Raw genomic sequence first — 26,764 nt, 5'->3', positions numbered from 1 at the left:
TACTCTCCACATGCCTAGATAAGTGCAGCTCCAACAACACACAGGAAGCTCGACCCCATTCAAGACAAAGCAGCCCACTTGAACGGCACCCCATCCACCACCTACGCACAGTGGCAGCAGTGTGTACCATCTACAAGATTCACTGCAGCAACTCACCATGCCTCTTTTGACAGCACCTTCCAAACCTGTTACCTCTACCACCTAGAAGGTCAAGGACAGCAGAAGCATGGGAATACCACCCTGCAAGTTCCTTTCCAAGTCACACACCAACCTGACTTGGAAATATATTGCCATCACGGTCACTGGATCAAAATCCTGGAACTCTCTCCCTAACAGCACTGTGGATGTACCCGCACCAGATGGACTGCAGCGGTTGAAGAAGGCAGCTCACCACCACCTTCTCAAAGGAATTAGCGATGGGCAATAAATGCTGACCTTGCTAGCAATGCCCACATCCCATAAAATAATTTTTAAAACTCCCCATTTGCCTTGAGTGCAGCTCCAACAGCACTCAAGAAGCTCAACAGCAACCAGGAAAAAACAGCCCAATTGATCAGCAGCACATCAAGCATTCAAAGCATTCACTCCCTCCATCACCAGGACACAGTGGCAGTAACATGTACCATCAACAAGATGCACCTCAGCAACTCGCCAAGACTCCTTCAACAACACCTTTCAAACTGTGAACTAGAAGAACAAAGGTAGTAGTTGCATGGGAACATCACCACCTGCAAGTTACCCTCCAAGTCACACACCATCAGGACTTGGGACTATATTGCTGTTGTTTCACTATCACTCGGTCAAAATCCTGGAACTCCCTCCCCAACAGCACTGTGGGTGTACCTACACCACATGGACTGCAGCAGTTCAGGACTGCAGCTCACTACCACCTTCTCAAGAGCAATTAAGGATTGGCAATAAATGCTGACCTCGCCAGCAACACTTGCATCCCATGAATGAATTAAAAAAGATCATAACTTCTCTTTCATACAAAGGTCTGCATTGCTGAATCTAATCAGACCCATGAACTATGGCACGCATCTCTTTCTTATTTTGTGATGTTAGGTTTTGGAAGTTTGCTACAACTCAGTCATTGTCTCTAACCAGCCTCATTCAGCACCTTTCCCTTTCAGGTATCTCAATTGTTTAGTTAAAATCACCATTGTAGCTTTGAAAGATAGATTGCTGTAGCTAAAAAATGCTTGACTGAATGGACATCAATTCATTTAAGTATCGCCAGGATATCTTCTTTGAATATATTTTCTACCCATCAGCTATTAACAAGAGACCCACAAACAGCATTTAGTTAAGCCATAAAATGAACCTTATTTGATTTACTTTGAGTTTATCTCACATGCTCTCTCAAACAGAGTACAGAGATTCCTACTATGCTCTGCTGTAATAACTTATCAGCTCTTTTGCGATAAATTAAAACACTATCTGTAATAACTTCTACTCCTAGAATACCTTCAAGAGTTCAAGCATTTCCTTTGCTACTTCTTTAAATTGAATGCAATTCCAGAAGACATTAACAGTCACTTTCAAACCTTTCAAAGTAGTGAAGGTCATCAACAGAGTAGATATTTTGTCCTGTTTAATTTGCCAGAACACATCATTGGCATGTAGTAGAGAAAAATGTGACAATATCTTTGACTGTTGGTGGTGGATTGTGAGACTTCCTAATTGCCCAATTTAAATTCTTAAGATCAATATAGTTTGTTCAGCTTCACAACTATCATCATACTTGCACTGTCATATAGATACCTCAAGTACAGTAACCTTTTGGTTATGGTACTGCACTAGTAACCCAGATACCTGGGGTTCAAACCCCACCATGGCAAATTGTGAAATTGAATTCAATGTATCAGGTAAACAGTGGGCTAGCACCAGAAATAAAATGGTTATGAAAGTTGAATTTTTGTTAAAACTAAAATCAATTGGCTCACTAATGTCCTTCAGGGAAGGGAATCTGCTGCCCATTCCTGGTCTGATCTCTGCATGACTACAGTTCCAAACTATGTGGTTGACCCTTAAGGTACTCAGGGCAGCTAGGAATGGGCCGTAAATTCTGCCTTGCCAGTGTTGCCCACACAAAAAAAAAACTCTGGCCTTGAAGAGGTTGATTTTGAGAATGACATCAGAGATGAGGGAATTCAGTGTTGTGGAGAGACTAGAGAAGATAGGATTGTTTTCCTTAGAGCAAAGAATATAGATTATGAAGGGCTTTGATTGAATAAATAGGGAGAAACTGTTTCCACTGGCAGGACAATTCGTAAAATAATTGGCAAAAAGTATGAGATTATTTATACAGCAAGTTATGATCTGGAATGCAATGCCCGAAAGGGTGGTGAAAGCAAATTCAACAGTAATTTTTGAAAGAGAAGCAGGTATATACTTAAAAAGGAAAAATTTCCATGGCTATGGGGAATAGAGCAAGGGAGTGGGACTAATTAGACAACTCTTTCAAAGAGCTGGCTTAGGCGCGATGGGCCTTCCGTGTTATATCATTTTATGATTCTGTTACCCCCTGTATGGATTTACTCACAGGAGGCCTACTTCTGTTGCAACTAATTCAATGCAACTACCGGTTTCTCCATTCAGTCTATTTTAATGTGTTGATAGTTTTCTTGTAAATAAGTGGTTGATCAGATGTCGATTTTTAATAATATTATACATAACAATGTGGTGTATCAACTAGCAGCACCAGCTGAAGATATCATTTATGACATTTCTAAACTCAACAATGTTGAGACATCTTTATCTACAAGTTGAAACCCATGATTGGATCAAATTCCTTCTCTGGTAATTCAGTTCACATTCCAAATCTGTGAAATAAATTTAACTTAGTTTTGCTCCTTTGGAAACGGGAATTGTTTGGATTTCCCTTAGCGTTCATTCATTCTTTCAAAAGATTGCACCACCTACATTATCATTTTTCCTCATTAACAGAAACATTTTTAATTAGTTTTTCATATTCACCACTGCTTCAATTGACATGCATTCATATGAACTTGTAATTTGGTCTAGAAGCACAGCTATAATAAATTAATAAAACCTGCATCTATATAGCACTGTATGAAATTGAGATATCTTAACATCCAGCAGCCACTCTGTTACCTGCAAATCCATAAAACAATAATCACTACTTAAGCAAGACATTAAGAGTGTCCAGTGCTTGTGGAACATGCCCAGCAAGGAATCAAGTACTTTAAGAGGGGAGGAGAGAAAGCAGGCTGAGAAAAACCAGTAAATGGGAGTGGAATTGAGGCTTGGCCACATGCTTTGGTCAGAACCAGTGTAATGTGGTTAAAGAATAATCAATAAAGAGAGTTTCAGGGTTTATTTTCTGCTATTTTCTTCAGAAAGGTTTCAACATTTGTATCCTGAGTCCTGACTTTAGAGTTGCTACCATGAGATTTACCCCAGCGGGAGTAAGGCAGACACTGTTTAATTACACTGCTTGCATGCCTCGCAGGGACGGTTTAGGAGCAGAGTGTTGTCTGGCTGTTAAGCTCAATGAAGCAATTTTGTTAAGCTGGTGGGTGTTATTGAAAATTCTCAGGAGAAAAGCTCTAGGAGTTGGTCTTGGGAGGTGGTGTGGGAGTGGTAATGGGAGTCAGGTGTTGACAGCAACCTTTGCTCCACCTAACGCACCTGAGCCATATTCTCTCCCTTCCTGCCTAACAGCACATGAAACAACCCATTTCTTTCATTGCGTTTTATATCCAGCAGATTGTGGTCTGGATTTTCCTGTAACAAAGATGCCTTTTTGTGTGATCAGGTCATTAGCGTGACTGGGGATGAGATGTGATGGAGGGATCACCAGTCCATTCCCACCAAGCACAAGTATCCCTGTGGACGTCAACCCAATATTTAGAGAGCAGAGTTCTGGTCTATTGTTATTGATTGCACTAGTCAGCAGCAAGCCTGTGCTATAGCTTTTTCCACCCTCCAACTACAGGCAAACAATCCAGCAGCAATAGAAATATTACCAGAGCCCCTCAAAAAATATTCAACCCAGCGAAATTACCTGGGGTCACGGGTGCAGGGACTCTGCTGAAGCTCAACTGCCAGAAAAATTTGCTCCATGGAGAAAGAACTTAAACTTTAAAGACGGTTTTTTTCTCACCTTTAGGACATCTCAAAGCACTTCACAGCCAATTATGTAACTTTGAAGTGTGGTCACTGTTGCAGGAAAATTCCCACAATAGCATAAGATAAATGACCAGAATATCTGTCTTTTAGTGATGGTGGGCAAGAGATTAATCTTTGCCAAAACCCTGGAAGAGTCATATATGGCACAGAAGATAGCCATTCGACCCATCGAGTCCATGCCGGCTCTCCACAGAACTATTCAGCCAGTCCCACTCCCCTGCTCAATCCCTATAGTCCTGCAAGTCTATTTCCTTCAAGTACCATCCAATTTCCTTTTGAAATCATTGTTTGTCCCCGCTCCCACCACCCTTGTGGGCAGCGAGTTCCATGTCATTGCCACCCACTGTGTAAAAATGTTCTTCCTCATATTCCCCCAGCAGCTCTCACCCAAAGCCTTCAATCTGTGTCCCCTAGTCCTTGTACCATTAGTTAATGGGAACAGTTTTTCCTTGTCTATCTTATCTAAGCCTGTCATAAACTTGTACATTTCTACTAAATCTCCTCTCAATCTCCTTTGTTCTAAGGAGAACAAACCCCAGGTTTTCTAACCTAACCTTGTAACTAAAATCCCCCATCCCTGGAACCATTCTGGTAAATCTTCTCTGCACCTTTTCAGGAACCTCACATCCTTCCTAAATTGTGGTGACCAGTAATGGACACAATACTCTATCTGGGGCCGAACCAGAGCTTTATAAAGGTTTGGCATAACTTCCCTGCATTTGTACTCAATGCATCTGTTTATGAAGCCCAAGATCCTATATGCTTTACTAACCACACTCTCAATATATTCTGCCACCTTCAAAGATCGATGCACTTTCACCCCCAAGTCCATCTGTTCCCACACACTCTTTAGAACTGTGCTATTAACTATATATTGCCTCTTCCTACTCCTTCTGCCAAAATGCATCACCTCACACTTGTCAGCATTAAATTCCATCTGCCACCTCTCTGCCCATTCTGCTTGCCTATCTATATCCTTTTGCAGGTGGTTCATATCAACCTCATTTTTGCCACACCTCCAAGTTTGGTATCTTTGGCAAATTTTGAGATTCTACTCTATTCCAAGATCCAAGTTATTTATATAAAAGCAAAAAAAAAAAAGTGGTCCCAGCACTGAACCTTGGGGAACACGACTGTCTACCATCCTCCAGCCTGAGCCCCACTATCTATCATCCTCCAGCCTGAGCCCCACTGTCTATCATCCTCCAGCCTGAGCCCCACTATCTATCATCCTCCAGCCTGAGCCCCACTGTCTACCATCCTCCAGCCTGAGCCCCACTGTCGACCAGAATTCTGTTGTCTTCTTTGAATATTGCCATGGGATTTTTAACATGAGAGCGCAGATGAGGCTTGGCTTAAAGCCTCATCCAAAAGATGGTGCCTGCAACAATGCAACACTCCCTCAGTACTTCAGCGAAGCGTCAGTCTAGATTATATGCATGAGTCCTGGAGTGGGCTTGGGTTGTGTGATCGCTTTAAGAGTGATGTCCCTTTACGAACTCAGTATGCTAATGAGCTAAGTACCAGGGTGTAGTCATGGGACTAGAAGCCATCGTCTCTCTGCACTTTAACAGCCTTGTCAAAGGTTCTGTATATAGATTGCTCTGTATTGCATGTATTAGTTTAGCTGTAAATAAGCCTTCTGGAGATCTTCAAGGAACTGGAATCCATGTACCTCATTGTGTTACTTATAATAACACAAAGAAACCCATGATAGCTTGAATCCATGATTTTCTGACTTAAAGTCTAGCATGCTTCCACTGGTCCAAAGCTGCCACCCGAGTTCTTTTGTCCTGATTCCTGGGATTAAAAAAAATGAAAAGCTGCCTAGTGACAACTATTTTCATGGTAGGGCCTGGGGTGTAGTGGGGGAGGAACCAGCAGTGGTGTCACTGCCCAAACTCACAATCTAATGAGGTCAGGTTAGTTTGCCCTCTCCTACAAGTCACTGAAATGTTAATTCTGAGCTTGTGCTCCTTCGTGCACAGACTGTACATACTGTAAATTAGGAATACACTGCAGATGATTTTCTCACCATCATGGAAAACGACAGTTGGAATATTGTACCTATGCCTAAATGTTAGTTATGTGCACCTGGCAAGCGAGGTTCTCCAACAGAGCAGAACATTGGAAATCTGCTCCTTACACGTGAACACGCATATCAGAAATTTCCAAACTGACTCAACAGACCGCCGAAAGCCTTTATCTCCTCTACTTGTGTAGTAACTATTTTATAATTCAGTAACTATCAAGAAAGAATCCTTTTTTCCCTTCAAAGAAGCTTATCTCCACCTGAAAGAGAAACTGAACTGCATCTGTATAGCATTCCTAGGATTTTCTATTCCCTACTTATTTTAGTGGAAGTGGCCAGACACGTAATAAAAGATTCTATAAAAAAACTGCAAAGGCATTGGCCTCCTTATTGTTTTTGGAACAGATTAAATGTTGTGCAAATTAAGTTGTCGACAGTTAGGCTCTTGCTGTTCATCTTCTGCTTCTGTCACAAATGACATCCTATGTAACTGTGACAAAGGTAAACTTTCCATCCTCGACTTGTCTACAGCCTTTGACATGCTTGACTACAATATCATCCTCCAACAACTCTCCATTGTCATCTAGCTGGGTGGGACTTTTCTCAACTGGTTCCATTCTTATCTATCTAATCATGTCCAGAGTATCACTTGCAATGGCTTCTCTTCCTGCTCCCACACTACTACCTCTGGTTTCCCCCGAGGACCTATCCTTGGCCCCCTCCTATTTCTCATCTACATGATACCTCTCAACAGCCGAAAGCACAACATTAGTTTTCACATGTATACTGATAACATTCAGCTGTACCTCACCACTTCTCCCAACTCTTCCACTTTTGCTAAATTATCAGACTTTTTATCTGACATCCAGTACTGGCCTGGATACGCTCCTCCAATTCTGGCCTCTTGTGCAACCCTGATTTTAATTGGTCCACCATTGGTGGTCACGCCTTCAGTTGCCTCGGCCCTTAGCTCTGAAATACCCTCTCTACACCTTTCCACCTCACTTTCCTCCTTTAAGACACTACCTAAAACCTACCTCTTTGACCAAGCTTTCGGTCATCTGACCTAATATCTTTGTGGCTCAGTGTCATACTTTGTTTTATAATGCTATGAAGCACTTTGGGACATTTTATTGATTTGATTTTTTTGATTTAGAGATACAGCACTGAAACAGGCCCTTCGGCCCACTGAGTCTGTGCCGACCATTAACCACCCATTTATACTAATCCTACACTAATCCCATATTCCTACCACATCCTCACCTGCCCCTATATTCCCCTACCAACTACCTATACTAGGGGCAATTTATAATGGCCAATTTACCTATCAACCTGCAAGTCTTTTGGCTGTGGGAGGAAACCGGAGCACCCGGAGGAAACCCACGCAGACACAGGGAGAACTTGCAAACTCCACACAGGCAGTACCCAGAATTGAACCCGGGTCGCTGGAGCTGCGAGGCTGTGGTGCTAACCACTGCGCCACTGTGCCGCCCGATTAACACTATATAAATACAAGTTGTTGTTATATGACTACCTCATTTTGTACATAAATTCAGAATTTGTTTTAGCTTGAATGATGTGATCTGATAGTCTGATATCTGCTGCATTTTGGAATGGACAGGAGAATATGACAGGTAGTCCATATAGTCTCCAGTGCATAATACTGTTGAAAATGGCCATTGCTTATTCATGCTGTCTCTTTCATGTCACTGCTAAGTCTGCAACTTTCAGTTTGAAGGATATGTGGGTTTATTAATGAAAATGACTTTTTGTTGTGAGTGCAACTTAAGTGTGTTGGGAGGGAGTCTGAACTGTAACAATACTCCTGTAATATATTGTATGCATCACCATTTTGTGGATTTTGAGGTAATAGTGCACAGTCAGTTAAATAGCAGATTTTCACAAAATAATGCATTGACAAATTTATATCATAAATGAAACCGTATTGACACTTAAAAATAGCATCGACTTCCTGGATAATTTATGGGGATCAGTACAGTCTTGGCAATTATCACTAAATGGAGATAACAGTATGATATCATCATGCACTGATAAACAGCTGTTAACAGCCTCCTTAAATCAATGAATTACTTTTTTCTCGTCCACTAATTTTCCTCTCCTCCCCTCTTTCTTTAAAGGCTGTCTTCTTGCTGGGCTGTTTCCACAAATGCTGATACTCTCCTTTACCCCACCTAAGTGTTCATTCATGGCAAGCCTTGGTGTGTAATCATTAGGTTTTTTGACTGGAGGCAGCATCACAGCCAAGGCTGATTCTGCCAACTCTATATCCAAACATGTATACTTCAACACAAGTTTCTGGATTAAAGTCAGAGGTGAAGTACCTGGCTCATTTTTCCACTCCTAATGCAAGGATACCAAGTTTAGTTGCAATAAAAAGAGAAAGACTTGCATTTAAACAGCGACTTTCATAATTTCAGGATGTCCCAAAGCATTTTGAAGCCAAGGAAATACTTTTGAAGTGTATTCACTGTTGTAATATAGGAATTTTCCTGCTTTTCTTCAAATAGTGCCTTGGGACCTTTTATGTCCACTAGCGATAGCAGACAAGGCTTCAGTTTAATATCTCATCCCACTGTACTGCACTGAAGTGTCAGCCTAGATTATGTGCTTACGATTATGTGAGTTCTGGTGAAGGGTCACTGACCTGAAACGTTAACGCTGCTTCTCACTCCACAGATGCTGCCAGACCTGTTGAGTACTGCCAGCATTTCTTGTTTTTATTTCAGATTTCCAGCATCTACAGTATTTTATTTTTATTATATATATGTGCTTAAATCATTGGATTGGGCCATGAGCCTACGACCTTCCTACTCCAAAGATGAGAATGCCACTACTGAGCCTGACACTTTTGTAGTACTCTTACAGCTGAGATCATTTAATCTAAGCAATATTCTGGGACTTTCCTAGTTTGCATCACTAAATAAACTTGCTGAGCTATCTGAAAAGTTATAGTTCAGGACTTCTAGCAAGTGAATGGAAAATCAGCAGTGATGGCTCATTGGGTTGATAAAGTGCTAACAGTTCCTGCTGCATCCAGCTCCACAATAAGTAAAATAGTTGAAACTTAACATATTAGTGGCAACCTCCAGCACTCTCTTTAAGGCTTCTGATTTGGCTGCCAAGCACTTGAAGAAAATGACAGCAGCATAAACTAGTGCAGGTGTAATGTTCCCTATTCGCATATGCAAGAGTATAACACTTGGTTCATGGTGTACACCCTCAACCCTCACAAAGGAGTGTTTACCAATATGGCAGGCATGGATGATGAAGAATCTCCGAAAGCTTCCACTCAATTACCTTCAGAAGTCAGAGAAATTTCACTTGGACTTTTTTCTTCAGAAGGTTATATACATTGGTGAGTGTTATCTCATTGAAAAATGCCCTGACATAAACTATATGCTTTAACTTGTACACATAAATGCAGCCATCAGGCTGGGTATCTCACTAAGCTAACTCTGATGGATATCTCTGAGCCAGACCTGAAGTTAAAGCCACCAGTCTGAGTATCCAGAGGCAATGCAGGCATTTGAGGATGGGTTCTCTGAGCAATCCCAAGGATTAAAGCCACCAGTTCCTACCTGCAAACATTTTGTGAGACAAAAGCTATACCGTTTTTGTTAATCCAACACTCCATCAGAGTGTCTTCTGGTGGTAAAATACCACAAATTGTACACTCATTTACACTTGTATGCACAGACCATGGCCAGGGAGAAATTTAGGCTGGAATTTTACGTTGGGTGGGCGGCCCCGCCCACTGGCCAAAAAGTCAGGGGTGAGCCTGCCTCTGCCGGGCCTGGGAAACCACGCCAGGACTTTATGCTCCCCAGGCCCTTAATTGGCCTTGGGCGGGACTTTCACCTCTGAGACAGGAACTCCCGCCTAACGGAGCTGCTGGCCGATCACTGGGAACTCAGCTCTCAGTCCCAGCAGTGCCACCGGAAGCGGTGGCCACTGCTGGGACTGCAACCCAGCCACAGCAGTAAGAGGGACAATAGCCCTGGAAGACAGGTAAGCTTTTGGGGCCTCGCCAGGATCAATCGGCCAGGCCCCAGTGAGGCAAGGGGGTGGGGGTGGGGGAGGAGTCGTGGTCAGTTCTGGGGGTGGTGACTTTCTTTCAGTGGGGGTGGTTGGGGCTTCGGGGGCAGCCCTCCATGGGACACAAGGTACCCGATCAGGAGGGCACACCCCCACCCCCCCCAGCCCACAAGGCAACCGCCAGGCGTTCTGAGGGCCTGAATCACCTGCCTGCCTCTGATAAAATACCAGTGGAGCCAGGAAGAGGCCCTTAAGTGGTAGTTAATTGGCCCCTTAAGAGCCTTGATTGGCCTGCGGTGGGTGGGTCATTTCCCACTACAACTGCCCCTCGTAAAGTTGCAGAGGGGCAGGACGGCATCAGGAATGGCACCCCCCACCTACCAATCAATTTTACAGCCACCCACCCCCCAGCTCCTGTGGTGGGGGTAGGGGGGGGTTGGTGGGGGAGAGGGCGTAAAATTCCAGCCTTAGTGTCTGGTGGGCACGCAAGCAGTAAACCTCAACCAGCATGTACACAAAGTGTGCATATTCACAGCTCACAGAAACATACACAAACACACAGAAACATTAGGTTCCAACAAATGTATATACGCACACAGACGCAGGAAGTTAAACTCTCAGTTTGCACTGAGAAAGTGAGTGTTCATGCCTTGATAAGAACCCTGATAAATGGGTCAGGATTGTCATCCTTCATGTTGGAAAGATTACAAACTATGTAAGTTTCCACTCCAACCCCTGCCCACCCCACCCTGCCTATATTTGATCAGAGTGGGCTTCAGAGATATACTGTAACATGCTCAAGTAAGGCAGGGCTGTCAAAAGCAGGACGGTGCTTACTATCAATTTAATTAGTTAATGCACGACCTGGTCACTGAAGCACAACCTTATTTGTTTTTTTTCCCCTTTAGTGCAAGCGACTCACTCGTGAACGAGATGAGGCTGAGAGACAGCTGAAACAGATCAAGCGAGGTAGGTCTATTTCTCTTCCTATATTCATCATTCTTTAATGAAATTGCAGTGGTTGACATGACATTGAGCAGTCACTCTGCTATGGTAAAAAATAATCCTGAAGTTTGGGACAGTGAGGCAATCTATTCTGTGAGGGAAACTGCTCATTTTTCAGCTACCGACGACACTGCAACTTCACAATAACCTGTTCATTTACAATCCACACACAATGCTGCTGAGAAGGCGGCACTTTGGTCATATAGGTTGATTGATATTCTACTCATAAGTAAAGGCTCTGTTTAGTCATCACCAGTTGTTCAATCATGTTCACAGAGCTCACAGATAAGAAGACACCCAATCCCATAAGCTTCAACAAGATTGAAGTACAGTGCCAGCTTTGACTTGTTTAGTTGAGAACATGTTTCATCATTGATACCTTGAGAGCCATTGATGGTACAGAGCATTCATTGGCTATATTCTCCTGGCAATGAAAGACAATGATAATTTCTGATTTAAGTTATAATATTCCAAAATGGCTCAGTTAATATAATAATGCTGAAAGCTTAAAATGTGAGATGCATTTATTTACCTTAGATTTTATTACCAAATATTCACTGCTCCCCCACTATAGACTACTGTCTACTATTGAAAGGCAAGTTGGTTTATTCCTTTGCTGTGCTACCAGTCATCAAGGGGCATCTCGATATGTAATTACCCCCACCCTACCCTTTACTGTTTACATTCCAAAACCGTACAAAGACATCGGGGTGAGTTTCCGTCGGAGTTTTCCAAACACTATGCTTCTTGGAGTTTCTATTGACCTTCTGCCAAAATTGAGGCAGAGAATGAAGAAAGCCCCTGTAGAAAATCATTCTCATGGTATCACAGAATGTTCCAGCACAGAAAAGACCATTCATGCCATCAAATCTGCACCGGTGTTCTTCACATGAACAATTTAAGCTAATCCTACACTCCAATGCATTCCCCAGGCCCTTTAATATTCCTCTTTGTCATTGTATTGTTACTTTTTAAATGGTGGATGAATTGAAGACAATGCAATATTATAAAAGGTGGAATAAAAATGTGCATCATCTATAACAATATTCAGATGCCGTGGAGTGATGGTCATAAGTTCAATACTCACCTGGCATTGGCTCCCTCTCAATTGTGCTGCTGCAAAAATAATTGAACAAAAAAGTGCCTGCTCACAGGGATGGAGGGAAAAGCTGCACATTATCAGTGAATAAAAAAAGATTTGGCCCATCGGAATTCCAATCTACAGAAAGGGATTAAATTTATTGGGATTCCATACAATGGGCATTATTGAGAAGTGATTTGGTCCACTTTCATTCCATACAATGGAAGCTTTGTCCATGGAAATTTCACATAATGGAAGGGATCAGGAATAAGTTTATTCCATTGGAATACTGACTCAAAGATTGATTTTTGCACAACATCAATAGAAATGGAGAGAAGGAAAAGCTTTCTTTACACTTTGATGGATAGACTCTAAGTATTGTGCAAAGTCCATTTTGAATGCCTAACTATTGTGAGCCTAAGAGTTTTTTTTAAATAACTTCGACTAGGTTCTCCCAATATCCCACCATAACTTGTGTGGAACCCTGGAGAAACGGCTGTATTTAGGTGTTTTACAATATTTATCTAGGATATCTGTTGGAGGAAATTGGATGAACATCTCCCCCTTATTGTAAGTTGCCTTAGTGAACCATTGCTACATTGCTGCAATAATGCTTGGTAGGCATTAATAAAGTGCCCCATTAAAACTGTACCTCAGGAGCAGCATTAATACGGTTCTGTCCCCTTGGTGGAATGTCGTTAACAGCATCCGCTGCTACTAATGGAGTGGGATGAATAAGTTACATTGCATTAATGCAATTGCACGGTGCAAAAACAATGAAGCACGGAACAGACAGAACTGTATTGTGGTACAATGAAAATAGACTGGAGGTCAATTTATCCTTGTAGAAGCCAGTGATGAAAGATTCCACATAAATCAGAAATTATAATCCAACAAAACTGAACAGAAAAAGACTGAAAGATATCAGCATCTAATTGGATTATCAAATTTGGGTCATCAAACTCAGGTTATATTATCAGATTCAGTCTCCCAGCTCATAAATAAATTATTTGAACAGCTTTTGGAATAACAGAGTAACTGTATTAGAGAAGGGAGTGTTTCATTATTTTAGTAAATAATTCAGCTCAAGGTCAATAATTCAGTACTGGATGCTCTGACAGGAGCTGTACGAGGCTTGTATTACTCAGACCTTTGCTGCTTTTCACGTCATTAGTTGGGAATGAACACACTTTTTCTCAAGTGAGAATAAGATTTAACATATTTGAGTTATATTCTTTCCTTCTCCTTTTGTTGGGAATCTCCTCCCTCACCGATAGCTATTTGCCTCTGTACTCTCCAACTAAATCACTGAGTTGTGGGTGCCTGGTAATGAATTTCCTTCCTTCACAGTGGGGAGCTGTGCATCAACACCAACCCAGAGGGACATAACCAAGATTAGCATCTCAGTAGGTGAAGGCTAAATCCCATCTCTCTGTAGCACTACTAAATTGTCACTCTACAATTTACAATAAGTTTACACAAAGTCTAATAGAAATCCACTCTCTTCCCACAAAAGGCTGTAGATGTTGAAATTTTTAGGACTGACATCTATAGATTTTTGTTAGGTAAGGGCAATGGCTCACTCCTGTTCCTGTGTTCCTAAGTCTTCCTTCATGAGGTTAGGGGGAAGAAGAGCAAGTTTAATGTTAGATTATCAGGAGACACAAGCTGAACCAATTAAAGTTAATCCAATTCTTCTTCAGGCAACACGGCCTATATTCTCTGGAATTCTAGAAGAATGAGGTGATCTCATTGAAACATAAGATTCTAAAGGGGCTGGATAGAGTAGACACAGAGTTTGTTTCCACTGGTTGAGAAATCTAAAACAGAGGCACAGTCTCAGGATAAGGGGCTGATCCTTTAGGATTGAGATGAGGAGAAATTACTTCATTCAAAGGGTTGTGAATTTTTGGAATTCTCTACCCCAGAGGGTTGTGGACACCCCATCGTTAAATATATTTAAGGCTGGGACAGACAGATTTTTGGTCCTTCAGGGAATCAAGGGATATGGCAAGTGGGCAGGAAAGTAGAGTTGAAACCCAAGATCAGCCATGATCGTATTGAATGGCAGAACAGGCTCAATGGGCCATATGATCTACACAAAGAACAAAGAACAGTACAGCACAGGAACAGGCCATTCGGCCCTCCAAGACTGCGCCAATCTTGATGCCTGCCTAAACTAACACCTTCTGCACTTCCGGGGCCCATACCCCTCTATTCCCTTCCTATTCATGTATTTGTCAAGATGTCTCTTAAACGTCGCTATCGTATCTGCTTCCACCACCTCCCCTGGCAACAAGTTCCAGGCACTCACCACCCTCTGTGTACACCTGCTTCTATTTCTTGTCTTCTTGTGGCACAATTATTGAAATTAAGTCAAATCAAATGAAATCATACAGCTGTCCACTTTGAATATGCATGTGAAGATACTTTGTGGTAACTTCGTGTTGCCTGGCCAATAAACAATATTGTGATGATGCATTGTTTTAGAACTGACCGCTGGTGATAAGTTATTCTGTCTATTGGGAAATTAATTGAAATGATCCCGAATTAATTGCTTTAATAAGAAGGTGCTTAACTGAAAATGAACAGCACTTAATCTGGTGGTTTAAAGCAGAAAGTGCTAACTATAGAAAGTTACACAAGCAGACCACATTTTAACTATGATGAGCATATTGATATTTTGCTTGCTAATACAGTTTATGTAATAAATTTGCAAAATTGAAGGATGTCAAAAGAGCTGGACTATCTGTACAAAAATGACAACGTTTCTGGAGCTCAGTGTGATATGGAGGACTTCAGGAATTGAAGCAGTGATTTGAAATGTGCTCCTAGGTTTAAAGCAACACACAGAAATAAAATCATTGACTGGCAGAGAAGACAGAATATTTCCAAGAAAACAAGGCCAACATAGGCAGAAACCAAAATGCCCAAACTGCGGCACACTTCTAGCTGCACAGGCCCTGCTGCCTACATATTTGACCCCTGCATCTCTTCAGAACGTTCCTTTAATAAGGTCTCTTGCCTTCTCTTTCTCTCTTTCATCAGTCTTTCTGGAACGGCCAGAGCCCAGGGTTGAAAGTGGCTGGAGCCTGGGAAGAAAAGTTTGGAACAGCCAATTGCTTGGGGGAAAAAACCCAAAGTGGCCTAAAATTAGGGAGTAAGGCCTGGCAGGCCCTAAATTTAAGGAGTGGGCCTTGGTGGTGCCAAAGGCTCAGGAGCAGGGCCTTAAGTTTCAATCTCCCTGCAACATTTGACATCCTAGCAAAATGCATTAAGATAGCAAATAGACTTATTTAGCAAAAATATTAAGAAAGCAAGTTGCCAAATAAAAATTTGATATGTTGCAACACAATCATAGACCCAAAGAATTATTTCGGATTAGATACATGCACAGGCTGAGTGATCAGAGCAACAGCAGACGTGAATCTCATGAGGGAGAGTCTGGTGAACTCATTGTACACCACAGAACGAGTGCGAGGTAAGGCCAATAGCTGTTCCCTAGGAATGAATCACTAGCTAAATCTACATCTAAATCCTCAAATCCACGGCTTTCAAATTTTTTTATGTTCCTAAAGAAAAATTACGCCCAACCAAACATCTCTAAAATGTGAAAAAATATGTATCTACTCTCATCCTTTTTAAAATTATGTTCTTAGTTCTCAAAGGCATCACTGCAAAAACTCTCTCTTTAATAGAAGCTATTCGGAAGAACAATCATTGCTCCTGTGTTGGCTTCAGCTAACAGATCAATCATAAGACAGAAAATGAGGCTTCACTGCTTCAGCTATCAGGCTAATGAAATTGCAAAAAGGGAACCGACAACAGAATTCAATTTTTTTTAAAATATGTATAGACAGTGCATCAATAAGCCTGAAACATTCATTTCATAGTGCAAATCTTCCAGTGATTTTTTTTAAATTAAACTTTTGTTGTTTGTGGGTTGGAGATTTAAAATGATCCAAAAAATGGCACAGATACTTAACTGGAATCTCCCTCAAAGAATTTATGTTTTTAGTTTGGAAATGGTAAGCATTTACTGCTGTATTGAACCCATAGTTCACAGCAATAACACTACCATTTAACACTTGGACCTAATTACACAGTCAAAATACCAACAGAATTCCACGTATTGTGTCTAAAATTGTACACGTGGACACTTCATTCCAGGGTGATATATAGATGTGCATTGTTGATAGAGTCCTGCAAAAATTATAAAGTCTGGGCTACTTAAAGATAGAGGAATGGCAGAACCTAGAAAAAAAAACACTGTTCAGGATTCAATGTCATGCAGTTGAGTTCAAGCATCAGTGGAGAAGATAGTGGGCTCCCCTGATTCTAAGTAGAATATGGAAAGAACTGGATGAGGAAGTTTCTAAGAGTTCAAGACACCTGATGGAAACAATGGTTTTCGATGGTCAGGAACAGCCAATATTCTCTGTAGAGCTATTCCCAGTATAACACTGCTAATGTAGACGGTGCAATACTCCCTATTTATGATGTCTCTCGAGTGGAACTTGACAATGTCACATCAGGGGGATAAATGGGTGCTCCAGCTTGAAATTATCCCATTTACTTTTAACATGTTGATGCCTGGGTTAATTGTTCATCAATTGGGGGTTAATTGTATTCAGGTGGTGGGTATTAATTAGGGACTCACCTGTGCTCATATTATATAATACATATAGGAGAAGACTGGAAGTGTGGTTGTTGGTTGCAGGTGTACAATAATGCTATGTATATTCCTCTAAATAAAAGCTGAAGTATATAAAGACTAGACTCTGCCTGGCTATCGGAGTTCAAATAACCTCCACTAAAATAGAAAGAGAAATTTCAGACATTATCCCACAGTGCAATTTCAAGCTTTACATATCGCAATTCGGAAAGCCATTTATAGAGAACACATTTACGATTTCGTTACACACAGTTCACAAGGAAACCCCTCCCCATTGTCTCCTCCAGCTCCTGTCTATTTGTTGCATGCTGACTGGCACAGTGTCAGGGCAGTCAACAATACAGAGGACATCACTATCTATGTCAGTGTGCATCATTTAAAGAATCTATAATCATTGTATATAAATTTATCAGCCATTGGGAGAGCAGCGGAGAGGAGTGGACCTATGGGAAGAACACACAGCAGGGAGCCAATAAATACAGCCTGAGGATCGCAGCTGAAGCACTTACCTTCTGGGAGAGGAGTGGACCTGCGGGAAGAACAAGGAGCAAGGAACTAATAAACACAGCCCAAGGATCGCGGCTTACAGCACTTACCCTCCGGGAGAGCAGCGGAGAGGAGTCCTGGCGCGCGTGAGTTTGAAAACAAAATGAACAGCGACAACACAGGAAAGCTGTCAGGTGATTGGTTGGTGAGTACCTGCTGTTAGGGAGTATCAGTAAATAGCTGGCTAAGTACGCTACTGTTAGTGTGCGTGTGTAAATAGCTGAGTTATAGCATCTCAACAACTGGCAGACTAAAAACAAGTAAAATATTATTATTAATAAGGAACAAGTGAGTAGCTGGTGAGTATTTTTTTTTGAGTAAAGTTTATTTTAACTAGTGACCTGTATTGATATTTATTAGGATTTATCAGTACTAGTAAGGCTTTATTAATAATTCTAAAATGTTGTAGTATTGGTAAGGTTTTTGTTTTAGCAGTAACAAAGAGTGAACTAATAAAGGAATGGCAGGGGTGCTTCAACCTCGAGTGCACCTCCTGTGCTATGTGGGAGCTCTAGGATACTTCCCGTATCCTGGAGAAGTATTTGTGCAGGAAGTGTTGTCAATTGTGACAGCTTGAACTCTGGGCTTTGGAACTTGAGCGGCAGCTGGTGACACTTCGGTGCATTCATGAGGACGAGAGCTACGTGGATAGCACGTTTATAGATATGGTCACCCCACAACTTAAGAGTATGCAGGGAGAGAGCGAATAGGTGACCAGGAAGTCAAAAAGAATCAGGCAGGTAGGGCAAGAGACCCCTGAGTGCATCGCACTCTCCAACAGGTACTCAGTTCTGAATACTGAGGAAATTGATGCTTCATCTGGGGGATGCAGCCAGAGCCAAGTCCATGGCACCACGGGTGGCTCAGCTGCACAGGGGGGTACAGGGAAGACTGGAAGAGCCATAATGATAGGTGATTCAATAGTCAGAGGAACAGACAGGCATTTCTGTGGCTGCAGACGTGAATCCAGGATGATGTGTTGCCATCCTGGTGCCAGGGTCAAGGATGTCACTGAGTGGCTGCAGAGGATCCTGAAGGGGGAGGCCCACATCAGAACCAACGACATAGGTAGAAAGAAGGATGTGGTCCTGTAGTCAGAATTTAGGGAACTAAGTAAGAAATTAGCAAGCAGGACCTCAAAAGTAGTAATCTCCAGATTAATCCCAGTGCCGCATGCAAATGAGTATAGAAATAGAAGGATAAGACAGATGAATGCGTGGCTGGAAAGATGGTGCAGGAGGGCGGGCTTTAGATTCCTGGGACATTGGGACCAGCTCTGGGGGAGATGGGACCTGTACAGTCTGGACGCATTGCACATGAACAGAGTTGGGACTGAGTTCCTTGTGGGACATTTTGCTAGTGCAGTTGGGGGAGGGTTTAAACTAGTTTGGCAGGGGGATGGGGACCGGAGGGTAGACTCAGATGAGATAAAATCAGAAATGAAAATGGAAGGCAGAAAATTAATGGATCAGTCTGGAAGACAGAGGAAACAAAGGTTAGAAAATAAAAAAAAAGTTTAGCAGTGCTCAAGGATATCTATTTCAATGCAAGGAGTATAACAGATAAAGCAGATGAGCTGAGGGCACAGATAGACACGTGGCAGTATGATATCATAGCTATTACAGAAACATGGCTTAAAGGAGGGACAGGAATGGCAGCTCAACGTTCCTGGTTACAGGATTTTCAGACGCGACAGGGAGGGGGATAAGAAAGGAGGGGGAGTGGCAATTTCGGACAAGGAAACTATTACAGCTGTGAGGAGGGATGATATGTTAGAAGGTTCGTCAAATGAGGCCATATGGATTTAGCTAAGGAACAAAAAAGGGGCAATCACACTTCTGGGAGTGTATTATAGACCCCAAACAGTCAGAGGGAGATAGAAGAGCAGATATGTAGGCAAATCTCGGAGAAGTGCAAGAACAATAGGGCAGTAATATTAGGGGATTTTAACTACCCCAATAGTAAAAGGAATTGAGGGACCAGAATTCTTGAGGTGCATTCAGGAGAGCTTTTTTGCCCAGTATGTCGCAATTCCAACAAGAGATGGTGCAGTTTTAGACTTAGTTTTAGGAAATGAAGATGGGCAGGTGGAAGGGGTAGCAGTGGGACAGCATTTTGGTGGTAGTGATCATAATTCTGGAAAAGGACAGAGATAGAACAGGAGTTAGAATTCTCAATTGGGGCAAGGCCAATTTTACTAAGCTGAGAAGTAATTTAGCAAAAGTGGACTGGAAACAGCTACTTGAAGGTAAATCAGTGTCAGAACAGTGGGAGGCATTCAAAGGGTTTAGAGTAAACATGTTCCCACAAAGAAAAAGGGTGAGATGGCCAAATCTAGGGCGCCATGGATGTCAAGGAGCCTACAGGGTAAGATAAGGCAGAAAAGGAAAGCTTATGTCCGACACAGAGAACTCAATACTACAGAAAGCCGAGATGAGTATAGAAAGTGAAGGGGTGAAATCAAAAAAGAAATTAGGAAAGCAAAGAGAGGGCATGAAAGAATATTGGCAATTAAAATCAAGGTGAACCCAAAGATGTTTTTATCAATACATTACGAGTAAGAGGATAACTAAGGAGAGTAGGGCCCATAAAAGACCAAAAAGGTAACCTGTGTGTAGGGGCAGAAGATGTTGGTATGGTTCTTAATGAATACTTTCCGTCTGTCTTCACAAGAGAGGGGACGATGCAGATATTGTAGTTAAGAAGGAGGAGCGTGAAGTATTGGATGTGATAAACAAAGGGAGAGAGGAATTATTAATGGGATTAGCATCCTTGAAAGTTGATAAATCACCAGGACCAGATGAAATGTATCCTAGACTGTTGAAAGAAGCAAGAGAAGAAATAGCAGAGGGTCTGACCATCATTTTCCAGTCCTCACTGGATACAGGTGTGGTGCCAGAGGATTGGAGAACTGCTAACGTTGTAACTCTGTTTAAAGAGGGAGTGAAGGATAGACTAAATAATTACAGGTCAGTCAGTCTAACCTCAGTAGAGGGCAAATTATTGGAATCTATTCTTAGAGACAGGAAAAAAACTCTCACTTAGAAAGGCACAGGTTAATCAAGGATAGTCAGCATGGATTTGTTAAGGGAAGCTCTTGTTTAATCAACTTGATTAAATTTTTTTGAAGTAGTAACAAGACAGACAGATGAGGGTAGTGCAGTTGATGTGGTCTACATGGATTTTAGCGAGGCTTTTGACAAGGTCCCACATTGCAGACTGGTTAAAAAAATAAAATCCCATGGGATCCAGGGAAATGCAGCAAGGTGGATTCAAAATTGGCTCAGTGGCAGGAAACAAAGGGTAATTGTTGATGGGTGTTTTAATGACTGGGGGGGGGGTGGGGGGAGGTGGGGAATGCTGTTTCAGGTGGCGTTCAGCAGGGCTCAGTACTGGGTCCCCTGCTTTTTGTGGTATATATTAACAATTTGGATGTAAATGTAGGGGGCATGATCAAGAAGTTTGCAGACGACAAAGATTGGCTGTGTGGTAGATAGTGAGGAGGATAGCTGTAGGCTGCAGGCAGATATTGATGGTCTGGTCAGATGGGCAGAAAAGTGACAAATGGAATTCAACCTGGAGAAGTATGAGGTGATGTATTTGGGGAGGTCAAACAAGGCAAAGGAATACACAATTAATGGGTAAATACTGAGAAGTGTAGAGAAAGCAAGGGACCTTGGAGTGAATGTTCACAGATCCCTGAAGGTCGCAGGACAGGTCGATAAGGTGGTTAAGAAGGCATATGGAATCCTTTCCTTTATTAGCTGAGGTATAGAATATAAGAGCAGGGAGGTTATGATAGAACTGTATAACTCATTGGTTAGGCCACAACTTGAGTACTGTGTGCAGTTCTGGTCACCTCATTACAGAAAGGATGTACTAGCACTAGAGAGGGTACAGAAGAGATTTACGAGGATGTTGCCAGGACTAGAAAAATGCAACTATGAGGAAAGATTGGATAGGCTGGGGTTGTTCTCCTAGGAACAGAGAAGGCTGAAGAGAGATCTGATTGAAATGTACAAAATTTTGAGGGGCTTGGATAGAGTAGAGGTGAAGGGTCTATTCACCTTAGCAGAGAGGTCAAGGATGAGGGGGCATAGATTTAAAGAGATTGGTAGAAAAATTAGAGGGGAGACGAGGAAAAACCTTTTCACCCAGAGGGTGGTGGGGGTCTGGAACTCACTGCCTGAAAGGGTAGTTGAGGCAGAAACCCTCAACTCATTCAAAAGGAGTCTGGATAAGGGGTCTCAATTGCTGTAAGCTGCAGGGCTATGGACCAAATGCTGGAAGGTGGGATTAGAATAGGTGGATTGTTTTTCGGCCGGCACAGACACGATGGGCCAAGTGGCCTCTTTCTGTGCCTTAAACTTTCTATGTTTAGATAGTTTTATTTTCCAGCAAAGATACTGAAGTGTAATAGAATCAATTTTCTGTATTTTGTCATATAAATTATATAAATAAAGCAGAATGTGCTATCTTTCAGAAAGTAGACAGCCACAAGCAATTTCAGAGTTGCCACAGAGAGTCATGGGGATCTGTTCCAGGCACCACAGTTAGAATTGAAGGGTATTCAGTTATAAAGACTACTGCACATTGATCTTGGAATAGCTGTCATTCTTAAAGGTTACTTGGCATTTAGTTTGAGGGTCTTTCTCTGTGCTGATAGAATTCAAAACTGGTTTACCAAAGGGAGTTGCATTCTAATGCAGGAGTCTGTCACTGTGTGCATCTTACAGACAACATTGAGGCCTTGTTTATTAGAACTATTATACATTGAAATAATTTAGAGTAATTTTCCAGGAAACAACTTTGGCTAATGAGTGAACTGCTGCCTAACTTTCCTGGAGTAATGCTTCATTGTGCAAAGCCTACCTGCTTTATCCCATTTGGTAAGGAACATTAATACAAATCATTTCCATGCTTTTTCCCCAACATTTAATTCTGCAACATGGTAACAATACTAGTGGCACTCTCCATGGATGATTTTTTTTTTTAATGAGGATATCAGTATAAAGAGGAAATGGTGAGGTCTGCACAATGGCATTGAGAAGGCCAGGTAGAGAAATGTGAGGTAAGGTTTTAAGCGGGGACACCAACACTTCACCATCTGTGCCATTTGGGAAGCTCTTTTAAAGTGGGCAGCACAGTGGTGCAGTGGTTAGCACCGCAGCCTCACAGCTCCAGTGACCCAGGTTTGGTTCTGGGTACTGCCTGTGCAGAGTTTGCAAGTTCTCCCTGTGACCGCATGGGTTTCCGCCGGGTGCTCCGGTTTCCTCCTACAGCCAAAGACTTGCAGGTTGATAGGTAAATTGGCCATTATAAATTGCCCCTAGTGTAGGTAGGTGGTAGGAGAATGGTGGGGACGTGGTAGGGAACATGGGATTAATGTAGGATTAGTATAAATGGGTGGTTGTTTGTCGGCACAGACTTGGTGGGCCGAAGGGCCAGTTTCAGTGCTGTATCTCTGTATGATCTATGAAAGTTTCTTGTTCACCTCTGCTTTCTTTTCCAGTTTTAATTCCTCTCTTCTCACTCTCTCTAAATATTAGTTTTTTTCCTTTGATCCTTACTTCAAAACATCAGAATCACACATGTGTAGTTTGAAACAACACTAGCAAGAGTGAGAGGCACAGAGCTCTAAGGAGGTGCATGTGTGGAAGCATGGGAAGAGTCATGATACAAGACTCAGCTCAAAGACCAAACACCTGGAACAAAACAGAAGGCAAGCCTGAGGCCCCCATGCGAGGGACATCCACTATTATTTTTCCATACCTCAAATAGAGAGTCTCTATCTCAGACCATTTAACCATCCTACCAGAATACCAACATTTACTATCTTCCCAATATGCCCACCTGAACAGACCTTGGTTGAATGTCTCATCCAAAGGCGCTTAGTTTGACACCAGACAACAGTGATGCTCTGTTTCATGTCATGTTTGTGAAGCTTATGTAAAGATTCTGAGTAATCAATCTCCTTTTTTAAAGGAATGCATTCTTGGGATATGAGCATCACTGGCAAGGCCCAATTTTTTTCCCCAAAGTGACTCCTGACAATGCAGCCCAGTGCCGACATCATCAAAGCACTCCCAGCTTCATTCATGCACAGAACGGACTCTTGATGTCAGTATGGTGCTGTGCATGTGTAGCCTGTGTCAGCACCCGGCTTGCCAGGATTAATTCATGCATGCGCTCGAAAACATCACGTACTGCAACATCTGCTCGATGCTCACTTCACGCCTCGCCACATCTCCTCCCTCAGCCACTCGATCCCCGCTTCAGCCCCACCGCCCTGTCGGCCACTCGCTCCCCACCTCGCCACTCACTCCCCACTTCACCCGCACTCCCAACTACCCGTGGGCCACTTGCTCCCGGCCTCGCCGTTTCATCCCCTCTGCTCTGCTTCCCCAATCCCTCCCGCAATCATCGCCTTTCTTCCCCGCATGGGGAATGTGGGGGAGAAAGAGAGTGGCAAGATAGTCAGGGGAGGGGAGCAGAGGGGATGAAGCGGCAAGGCCAGGAGCAAGTGGCCCACAGGTCGGGGGTTGGGGGTGAAGCAGGGAGCGAGTGGCCGAGGGGAAAGAAGTGGCGAGGCCTGGAGCAAGTGGTGAGTAGATGGGCGCGGGAGGCAGTAGCGAAGAGAAGCATGATGGCAGGAGGCAGCAGAGTATTGCTGGGGGTGGGATGGAGGCAGCGATCACAGCCACTGTGGGCATTTGGGGTTCATTTGTTTTTGTTTGTGATAAATCGAGCAGCGCCACCTTTACTACTGGCAGCTGCCAAAAACAGTGCAGACAGGGACCTGGTTAGTGCATGAGGCTGCATTTGCACATGTGCAAATACTGCGCCACCTAGTGGTTGCGTGGTCAGCAAACGCAGCCGTTTTTTGCCCATCCCTAATTTCCCTCGAGGTGGTGGTGGTGAGCCGTCTTCTTGTACTGCTGTTAGGAAGGGAGTTCCAGGATTTTGATCCAGTGAAGTGAAGGAATGGCGATATAGTTCTAAGCCAGGATGGTGCGTGACTTGGAGGGGAACTTGCAGCTGGTGGTGTTCCCATGTGTCTGCCGCCCTTGTCCTTCTAGGTTGTAGAGGTCACGTGTTTGGAAGGTGCTGTTGAAGGAGTCTTGGCAAGTTGCTGCAGTGCATTGCTTGGATAGTACACACTGCTGCCACTATGTACCAATGGTGGAGGGAGTGAATGTTTAAGTTGGTCGATAGAGTGCTGATCAAGCAGACTGCTTTGTCTTGGATGCTGTTGGAGCTTCACTCAATCAAGAAAGTGTGGAGTATTCCATCACACTCCTGATGTGTGTCTTTGCTTAACCAGATTCCAAAAAGAACAAGTACCTGCTGGTACCAGTCATCAGTGCCATCTCCATTGATATGAGTTCTGATCTGAGTCTGATATAGGTGCTTGGATCTCTGACTCTATGTGTTACAGTTTCAGGTTTCTTCAGTGTCATCTTTTCTCTCAATACCGGTTCCCACAGTGGAATTTGATAGATGTATGAAATGTTCCTAATTATGCAAGAAACTGTTCAATTGATTTAATATAATTCCTGACCATAATACCAAGTTCTCCAACATTGGGATTAGTCTACTCCCCTTAATTCAATTAGTTTTCTGCCACTTAATGCCCATGTTGCTGTGTTATTTGCTTAATTCAAATGCTTGGATAATTATAACTTTTTGCATGCAAAATTCTATTGCAAGTTAGGAGGAATAAGTCCTATTACTACAGAGACCAGAGTTTTGCAGTCTAAAGTTTTCTAATTACTTCATCAGCAAACTAAAGCACCATAATCTGGAAATGCTAAAAGTGCAATGAGTAGAACCTAATCTTAAAGACAAAGGAGATGGCCAAAACTGATTACTTACCCTTATAAGAAAGGGGTCTTATTTAGTGCAATTGTCCCTGTTAATTCCTTTAGCAAAGTTTTTTGTTGTTCTACAGTGAATTCAGCTGTTTTGACTTCCAGCATTTTTCGTTCTCCCTTACCTAGGATTTATTTCTGGGCTCTTCCCCACCTGTTCCAGCAGCTTTTGAGAGATTCCTATGCAGCAAAGCTAATGTTTTTAATACCTTGTGTGTCAAAAGCAACACCTCCAGAAACACTCAAATGTATAAATTCTGAGATGAATCAAAAATAGTTCATGCAGCTTTCAGACTACCATAACAAGTGGTTTTCCAAACAAATTGATGCTTTCCATATAAATCCAAATTAAATTATACAAATGATGCTATGCAAGTCTGAGATTAAGCAATTTATATACACACACATCAAATGGAATGGTTAAGTAACTATTTACAACTCTTCTAAATAAACCAAGCAGTTCTTTATACCTTTGCTAATTAAATTAATGAGGCTATGATGAAAGCAGGGTTTCCAACCTCCACCAAAAGGAAAGCGATTCCTGTGCTTTCCTTCATTTGGAAAGATAGAGTTTTTAAAAAAAATAAGTGCATCTTCAAAAGATTCCCCTTGTTTTTGTGTCAGAGGGGTGGTTATTACACAAATCAATTCTTATTCATCCACATTTTGAGTGAGAATAGGCTGAGCTCCTCTGTTGGTGTCACGGACCTTATTCAGAATCTAATTAGGTCAAGTTTGTGTGGTGACTGGCGTATGAAATGTTAATGTTGAAGGTTTGCTGGCTGGGAATGTTGATGAATTCATTGGCTGTCATGACAGACCCAACAAGAGATGTCTCAACACCAATCTGTGAAACAAAAGGCTTGACTTGCTTTTTTTCTGCTCATAGTAGACACATAGGGTTAACATTGATTGTTGCTGCCTGTCACAGGAATATACGTCACAGTTTGGGATGCAGAACAGCTCACTTCAGATGTATATTATTCCTTAAAAGCATTGCTTGACGAAATTTTGTTTAGATATTATATTCAGTTTGATTGACTTAGCATCTCAGTCTGGAACGGACAAGCTGAGTGACGTCATTATATTTGAAAGGCATCTCAACAGTAATAGCTTTAATAGTTTATACTTTAAAATAATTGAGCTATTCAATTTAAATGTACTGCCACACAAAGTTCAGGCTTTGTCTACAAGCACGGTTTGTGTTTGAACACAGCAAATGACAGTCAAATCTAGTGTCCTTACAGGAGATTGTTCTTAAATGGGTTTAGTTCTGATATATCTTCAGAGCAATGGGAATGGTATCTTTGTGGCTAATGCTATTTAACTGGTAGTCAATCAGG

At 42.3% G+C, this 26,764-nt stretch overlaps 1 protein-coding gene across 1 annotated transcript in view; it reads left to right on the top strand.

The window, feature by feature from the left end:
• LOC137375563 (shootin-1-like) overlaps window positions 1-26,764 on the top strand; it is a 136,079-nt gene that overhangs the window by 9,660 nt on the left and 99,655 nt on the right. Inside the window, exon 2 of the mRNA XM_068042914.1 lies at window positions 11,152-11,212. Within this exon, the coding sequence (XP_067899015.1) occupies window positions 11,152-11,212 (61 nt within the window). The remainder of the gene's footprint in view (window positions 1-11,151; window positions 11,213-26,764) is intronic.

The sequence above is a fragment of the Heterodontus francisci genome, chromosome 12 (genome assembly GCF_036365525.1).
Source record: "Heterodontus francisci isolate sHetFra1 chromosome 12, sHetFra1.hap1, whole genome shotgun sequence".
Lineage (NCBI taxonomy): Eukaryota > Metazoa > Chordata > Chondrichthyes > Heterodontiformes > Heterodontidae > Heterodontus > Heterodontus francisci.
This window is presented reverse-complemented; position numbering and strand designations above follow the sequence as displayed.